The following is a 7,912-nucleotide window of genomic DNA, read 5'->3' as shown; positions in this document are numbered from 1 at the left end:
TGGATCCAGATGACGTCTATAGCACGAGAGCATTGGACTCTCTGCCATAGGAAGCGATCTTCAATGGTCCACCTTTAATTGATCGTTGGGACATGGTATGTTAGAAACTCGTTCTCTTGTACCCTTCTCTTGCACCTTTGTCTCGTGCATGCTTCCATAGCCCACTATGCTGTCGCCTGGACACACTCTGTAGTGGTCTAATCCGTCAGATCGAAAAGTAATTATTGGCGAGAATGTTAATGCATGGAGTGGAATCCGAAACGGCCCGGATCAGACCAATTCTCATCGGCCAGGAGATAGGCACCTACGACACAATGATGCTCACGCGTCTAAGCCTCGAGGAGCTCGCCCCTCTGCAATCTGTACGATTTCCTCTTCTGGCAAGGCGCCATGAAAATGGACCCATGGAGCTTCCCCAACGTCATCCTTCTGGACTACCGTGGCGTTGTCATATCAGGCGAGTGGGACTGGGAAGACGCGGATCATGTGGTACGGACCCTGATCATGGGTCTCAACCTTTACATGGTTTGCGAGTACCGTGACATATCCATGGTGGCTCACTCCCTATGCTACCCCAAGGCGAACGTGCAGGAGGTTGAAAGTCTGCTGGTCAATTAGACGGTTTGAGTCGCTTGCCAATCGACAACAAAACAACTGCCCTTGACCACTAGAGGGTAGACTTCTTCTGATCTTCAATTTGATGTGGTACGCCACTGGATCTCGTCTGTTTTTGGAGAACTTAAGGTAGTTACTTGGCTCAAAAGCGGGACCGCAATTGCAGAGCAGCAATTGCACCTTAAGTATCATACACCCCCAAGGCCGAAGTGGTTAAGCGAGGCTTGAAACTTAAACCTTGTTTTTCCCGTAACGATTTGGGACACCTTCAGATAAGTTTCACTGATCTAGTTCTCTTGAACTCATGCTGACTACAAGATAGCGCCTTCGAGCACTAATATAGAGCAGTATTCTTGGACCAGGTTGAGGACTAGTTGCAAGTTCTGCACAGGCGAGCCTTGTTTTTGGCGGAAGTAGATTTTTTTTTTTTTTTTTTTTTTGGGTCTTTTTGTTTTTGTTTTCGTACCTTAAGTATGGCCATCATAGCTATCGCGTTATGTATGTTGGACACCGCCGCTATCTTGTATTTTGCCATTCTGAAGATACCGGCCTTCGATCTACGCAGGAGATATTGAGAGCGGGCCAAAGACGGCACATAATTCGTCGAGAGCTCGATCTGACAGCACGCGCCTAAATCGCCCGCCCAAGTTAATATATCAGCAATTTCGCATGCTGACATGGAAATTAACTGGGATTCGCTGGAAGGGGATACAAGAGGGGTGTTCGGATCTGAAATGGTGGGCAAGAACCAGGACTATTTAGGAGCCAAGACCAGTAGTACCCAAGCTGTTTCAACGCACAATACAAGCCGCTCGTCGCTCACCACCAGCTCCGCACTATTCAGGATGCCACAGTGGAAACCTCTCATCCTCGGCCTGGTCGGCCTCCTGAATCAGGTGGGCCGGGTCTCCAGCCAAGACCCAGGCCCGTTTGATCCCTCGACGGCGAATATCCCGCCCATGCTCCGATTCCAATGTTCGCAACTAGTCATCGAGCGATTGGATCCCCTCGTTAATCCAGGGTCCATTCCGTCTCCCCACCTCCACCAAATCGTCGGCGGCGATTCCTTCAACGCGTCCATGGACCATGAGACGCACGATCTCGTCGCTAAGTCGGGCTGCACCTCGTGCACTTTCTCCGAAGACTTTTCCAACTACTGGACGGCGGTGCTGTATTTCCGCGCTCGGAACGGGACGTACAAACGAGTCCCGCAGAAACCGAGCGAAGGGCTGAGGGGCATAGGCGGCATCACCGTCTACTACATCCCCCCGCTGGGCAAGAACAAGACGACTGCTTTCAAGCCCGGCTTCCGCATGCTCGTCGGAGACGCCGGTCTCCGGAGCCCCGCACCGGACGGAAAAGTCGACCCGAAGGTGTGCCACCGGTGCATGCCCGAGACCGGGGATAATAACAATCTGAACTGCGCTCCCCCCGACAGCGTGACGCTACCCAACAAGTTCTGCGCCGGGGGCATCAGGAGCGTCATTACGTTTCCTACGTGCTGGGACGGCGTCAACCTGGACAGTGCGGACCACAAGAGCCATGTTGCGTATCCGGTGGAGGGCACGATCACGGACCCCTTTGATTATGACGGGGGCGTGTGTCCTGATAGCCATCCCGTGAAGATCCCGCAGGTTATGTATGAGGTCGTGTGGGATGTACGTAAACAAGACCCTTGCGCGTTGCTAATTAACTTGGAAACGCTGGAGGTTGGGGTGACAAATCGGGCTTTTGCTGACGACAGCACGCCACGAACAGACGACACAGTTTAACGACCCGGACCTTTGGCCTGAGGACAAGTCCCAACAGCCATTCGTCTGGAGTACCGGCGATGAGTAAGTCGTTCCCACCATGCACATCCGCATCAACACCTCACCATCCCCACACTCTCGAGACGGATACCAACGTTAACCGTGATATAGAAACGGATACTCCCAGCACGGTGATTACGTGTATGTTCAAATCCTCTTCTGTTCATGAAACCAGACTTGACTGACGCACGCTTAGCTTCGGGTGGAAGGGAGACGCCCTGCAGCGCGCCATGGATAACCGCTGCTTTGGCGATGTCTGCGAGAGTTTGGAAACGCAGTCCCCCGAGAAGGCGGCCGAGTGTGTCAAGAGCAGGACGGTTGTCGAGGATATCGATGGATGTAAGTTTTTTCTCCACCTCCTGAGATGCAGGGCCTTCTCGGGAGCTTGAAACTCAGAGGAGCCTGTAGCGGGCGCGATAACGGTGATGAACTGAGCTGACCAAGTGCACTCTACAGGGGTGACTGAGCTTCCGGGTATGGCAGGTACGAAGAAATGATGGATTGCATGGATGCAGCCGTGGGTGCCGGGACCGAGGGTTCGTTCTGTACGCACTAGACCGGCATTGAAACATCCATTAGGTGATGAGGAGGGCATGATGAAGGATTGAATCCTCTTGTAATTTGAGAAGCATAGCAATCTAGATACAATCATTCTTTGCCGTGGAAAACTTTCTTTTTTTTTGGGGGGGGGGGGGGGGGGGGAGCACATAACTTGAAGGTACGCTATGTTCGCCTGATCTCCCGAATCAACCGAACATGGATCCGGCTTCTCTTTCACTTGCTCCCTTCAACTCACATCACATACGAACCCATAATGTAACCTACCATGACGTAGGACGGCTTCGCCGTCAATAAGATTCGGGAATGTGTTGCACGGATCTCCTACGTGAAAAGTCCATTACAGGACGCCTAGGCCCGGGAGTCCAGGAAAGCTGTGCATTCAGTGAGGAAGAAAGGCAAATCCTAGTGGGCGCCTTCAAACTGGCCTGCACCGAGGATGGTGTATTGACTGAAGCCGCATTTGTCTCCTTCCTGCAGACCAAGGCGGCTCTGCCTCGCTCCTTCGAGGGCGTCGAGACCGGCAAGATACTATTCGCCAGTCTCACAAACCTCAGTACTCTGCCATTTCCTACTGCGACCAATACGCAACACGATGGCTTCTCCTTTACCCAGTTTATCCGATCTTTGGCATGGTTTCTTTCCAGGCTACCGGTATCTCATGAGGAAGGTTCTCATTCTCGCTTGCGGATCAAAGCCGACCACCGCAGGTTGATCTTCCAAAGCCTCGCCACACGAGTTCCTGGAATGCAGGGCCTATACAGTGCTGATAGCGCACGCGAGCTGGCTTAGCGCAACGCATTCGAAATCGAGAACGAAAACGATCGGGAATTCTGCTCTTCCAACCATGACGACGACGGAGACGAGATCTACCTCGACCGCCTCGATGAGCTGTACTCGACACAAGAGGTGAAGCACGCTGGACTCGCTCCAGTCCATCGCGATGCATTTAAACATGTGGCGAAGAACATTGCGTCACGGCACCGACTCTTGCGGCTGTACGACGTTGGAATATCTCGGGACAGGTTCATCACACTCGTCAAGGTTCTGTTGGCGTTGCAATTGAAACCTCCTCTTGAGGCCGAGACCGAGAATGGCAGCGACTCAAATCTATCCCAGTATAATGTCGCAGCCTGCGCTGTTGTCATTCCTCTTTGCCAGCAGATAAACGGAGCCCACAGTGCAACCATTACCTGGCCGTTGTTCGATCGCATGATGAGGGATGCCGCGCCATACCTCTTTGACCCAGCCTATCACATGCTATCGACCGCATTAATGAACAAACCCGACCCCTGTTCAATTTCGGGTTTCATGGACCGGCCCGAAACCTCAGCTGCACTCTCACGCCGCCGCGCTTGAGCTAACTTGCCACGTTCCTGGCTGAGTCGCTGTACTTCGATTCTTTATATCGAGTCTATCGTTATTCGTCTGACCACCTTCCCAAAACCTCCGCGGAGCTCATCGGAGCCAGGTAAGTGATTCCTGATGACGCTATTATAGTAATTGTCTTGATGAAATCAGGAGACGTCTCACGTGTCTATGCTGTCTTTAGCCCCAAACCGGAGTTTGATGGGGCCAGCATTCAAACCAACCTCATTCCCGGACACATCGAGCAAGAGCGATGCGCCATCTTCCAGTTGTTTCCGGTCCAGGACATCTACAGAGGGGTTGTCGGCAAGCCAGGTTGGACAATTTGGAAGGACGATACCATCACGTTCGGACAGGACGGTGGCATGGTGATGGCGCGTTGGAAGATCGGTTGCGCAGCGTCGTGCTCTCTCACCGGTGCAATGATTCAGGCTACGTCTATGAGCCAAATATGTTGGACACGAATTGGAAAGATGTCATGGACGTCTCAGAGATTGATATTCGGAGTGGGAGGGACGTTGACGTCTGAGCCACCGCGGCTTCGTTCGGTATTGATATCGAGAGTAAATTAGTGGAAGAAACCATGAGTACATCTCATCTGTTGTCTTGGGACTTTTCACTTGAATGTCTTCCGTGGGTCGTCTTTTCTCCTTTGCGGTATTCTTACCGCTTGACAATCGAGAGCGTCTCCGAATCTCCGGTAGGGGCTGGATACGGTATGTCCCGGGTTTTGCAAGGAGTGTGGTAATCAGGCCATGCTGTGTTTTGGGCCCAACTCCTGTGCCTCGTCAAGGAGTAATCAAACCTGTTGGATCCCACTCGCAATCCAAAAACGGCGACGCTTCCTTTGAGCTAGAGTCCGGCGATATTATCCAACTCTGATATCAAGGCTTAGCTGACTTATGCTGAAATGCGTATATAGGTTGATTAGGTGTAGGCATCTTAGATACATAAGCTTCCCAGGCTTTATTATAACTGTTCGGCACACTAACACAGAGTCATAATATGAGAGCTATCGACCTCGATAGCATCAAAAAAACGAGGGAGGGACGTCGGAGACGAAGACAATATTTATGCTAAACTTGGAACGAGTGCAGAACCAAGGGGCACGGCGCCATGATATTCCCAGCTAGTGCGGTGGAGTGTTCGCAATCACACAATGTAAATGATAGAAGTGTGCATATATACTAGGAGCAAGCCCAGGGCTGTTGAGAGTGTAGTTATTGAGACTCAGGGGTTTTACCACTTCACAATGCGGCGGCTGAATCGTTTGTGGTAGGTTTCGATTGGTTGACAGTTGCAACAGCGGATTTCGATCTTCGGGAGCAAGAGAGAGCTTAGTACCCTCCTGGCATCGCCTACGTTTCTGTTGCAAACGCAAGGACTCTAAAGAGTTACTCGTTCGCACAAAGCATCACAGTCGAAGCAAACACAATCGCTCGCTATATATAGACGCTGAACTAATCGAACCAACGGTGGATCCAACACATAAAATAACATAGACGCTGGTTGAATAACACATTATCACTTTCCCAGAGATCTCTACACCAAACTCCTAACAAGCCTTAGGGCTCAACAACTATGGTGGTTTGAGCGCCGTCTACACGCGTGCCATAGTCGTTTGTCCCTACCCTTTTGTCCATTGCCTTCTGCCAGAACTGGAGATCATCTCCCTTCACACGCAAGGATCCTGGAAAGAAAACAGGTACGAGCGACGTCCCCACCATGGGGTATTTCTCCTCGAGCTCCTTCAACACCCCAGCGACTTTCTTGCCGTCTATGCCCCTAATGGTCTCTCGGTGCTTGAGGTGGATGCCCAGGGCACCGAGCTGGCGAGCTGCCCCGGCGGCATAGAGGTTTTGGATACTGCCAAGGAGGCCTATACATAGCAGGTCTGGAGCAGTGTCCAAAGTCAGTTCCGGTGATGGTGAGAAGGGGAAAAAGAGACCTACACCATGAATTCTCCTCAAACCCGGCGACAGTCACAAGCAGCACAATCCATAGGAGCGCCAGGAGAGCCGATGCAATCCTTGTGAACAAGCTCGGGACCGCGGTGCGCGTCCCACGTGCAAGGATTTCCAGATCAAGGCCGACTCCTTGCTTTCTTTTCCCGAGGATGACGATGGCGTGCCGGCTACCGTTCCCCTGGGTAATGGTAACGGTTGCGCCGCCTTTTCTCGGGCAGGCCCATTTCTCAGAGCGCCATTGCGGCAGCGAGCCGCCGATGAGGGCAAGGGCATTGCCGCCCGCGGTGACGAGAAATGTGCCCCAGTCGCCGGTTACAATCCACGGGATGATGGATATGATGAGCTGAATGAAAATGACCACGAGGCCCGAGTACCACACCCAGTCCCGTGTTGGGACGCCGTGAGGCACCGGGGGTTCGTCGTCAACGTCGTAGACGGTCACACGTAGCGCCTCCCATTTGGGCCGCGACGACGGGGAACCGGCTACCTTTTCTGCCGATTCCGATGAGGATGGGCTCTTGATCTCCCCAGCGAAAACGGGCGGCACATGGTTCTGCTCGTCCCGCATCTCGTGATCGACGCGGTCGTCGGCATCTCGTAGCAGCCGGCCCAGCACCCAGCTGGTAGTAGCTCTGCTGTGGCCACTATCGGCGCCGATGACGTTTGTGTTGGCCATGTCCGCGTCAGGCATGAGACGGCCATCTTGATCGAGCCGCGGTGGCGGTACCGTTAGCAGTGAAGAGAGCATGAGGGGCCCGAATCAACCGAGCACGGTCAAAGGAGCGAATGCAAGAAGAACCCGACCCACCGCCGAAGGTTCTCAAAAGAGCGCTGACCGCGTATGCGACCCATCCGAATGAGAAGGCCACCGGCGTGATGACATGGCCGGCGAGCTGGGCTACGGCTTTCTGGATAATGTCCGGGCCGATAAGCATCAACACCGAGAGGATGTCACTAGGATTACTCTACTGCGCCAACAAAGAGACAGGAACGCCCGAAGGCGTTGCCGGTACGGTTGACTCGTTCATGGTGCCGTTGGTGGCGGCTCGCGGTACAACAAGACCGTGGAACAAAGTGGGAGCCATCTTGGGCCGACAAGAGCTTGCAGCGTTGGTTCAGTTCAGGCGGTCAGCAGCCTAGCCACAGCTAGCTGACAGCGCCACAGCAGATTAGCCGCAGCAGGGAGGGGGCGCAGCAGAAGTAAGCTCGGTACCCCAGAGCGAGAAGCAGCAGATGCAGAAAGTTAAGATAAGGTAAATCATTCGAGCATTGAGCGCGTGCAAGGCGCCAAGTTATCCGTCCTCTCTTTAACTGAGGCCTCGAAAGGGCACGCCGGGGGTTATGAGGATCCGCACTCCGTAAGCCTGAACCTCCAGGCCTGAGCCTTCAGGCCTGTGTGTCTGGCGTAGCGCGTGGCAGACCCCAAATTCCAGTGCCACGCCCATCACTGAGCAGCCGGAGCCTTGTCGTTCAGCAAGATACGACCATTGCAACATTGCAACCACCGACAGAAGAAATGTGCCATATGGGCTTGGCGCATTGGCTGGGCTTGGGCCATCGCACGTCTCACTCAGTGAGGGGACAGAGGAGCCA

At 53.3% G+C, this 7,912-nt stretch overlaps 3 protein-coding genes across 3 annotated transcripts; 2 read left to right on the top strand and 1 right to left on the bottom strand.

Moving 5' to 3' along the window:
• Positions 1-390: 390 nt before the first annotated feature.
• Positions 391-618, top strand: MFIFM68171_04760 (uncharacterized protein; the record flags this gene model as incomplete). The annotated part of the gene is made up of 1 exon (XM_071060180.1): positions 391-618. The coding sequence occupies one exon, from the start codon at positions 391-393 to the stop codon at positions 616-618; it is 228 nt and encodes a 75-aa protein (XP_070916281.1).
• Positions 619-1,460: 842 nt separating this feature from the next.
• Positions 1,461-2,815, top strand: MFIFM68171_04759 (Nucleoside diphosphate-linked moiety X motif 17; the record flags this gene model as incomplete). Its single annotated transcript, XM_071060179.1, has 4 exons — positions 1,461-2,273; positions 2,374-2,450; positions 2,538-2,567; positions 2,623-2,815. 4 exons carry the CDS (start codon positions 1,461-1,463, stop codon positions 2,813-2,815), a joined length of 1,113 nt encoding a protein of 370 aa, XP_070916280.1.
• Positions 2,816-5,917: 3,102 nt separating this feature from the next.
• Positions 5,918-7,404, bottom strand: MFIFM68171_04758 (Solute carrier family 40 protein (Fragment); the record flags this gene model as incomplete). Its single annotated transcript, XM_071060178.1, has 4 exons — positions 5,918-6,246; positions 6,305-7,021; positions 7,128-7,273; positions 7,340-7,404. The coding sequence occupies 4 exons, from the start codon at positions 7,402-7,404 to the stop codon at positions 5,918-5,920; spliced, it is 1,257 nt and encodes a 418-aa protein (XP_070916279.1).
• Between the last annotated feature and the right edge of the window lie 508 nt (positions 7,405-7,912).

This window comes from Madurella fahalii, assembly GCF_045866475.1.
Source record: "Madurella fahalii IFM 68171 DNA, scaffold_2, whole genome shotgun sequence".
Taxonomy (NCBI): domain Eukaryota; kingdom Fungi; phylum Ascomycota; class Sordariomycetes; order Sordariales; genus Madurella; species Madurella fahalii.
Note: the sequence above shows the minus strand (reverse complement) of the source record. Positions and strands in the feature narration are given on the sequence as shown.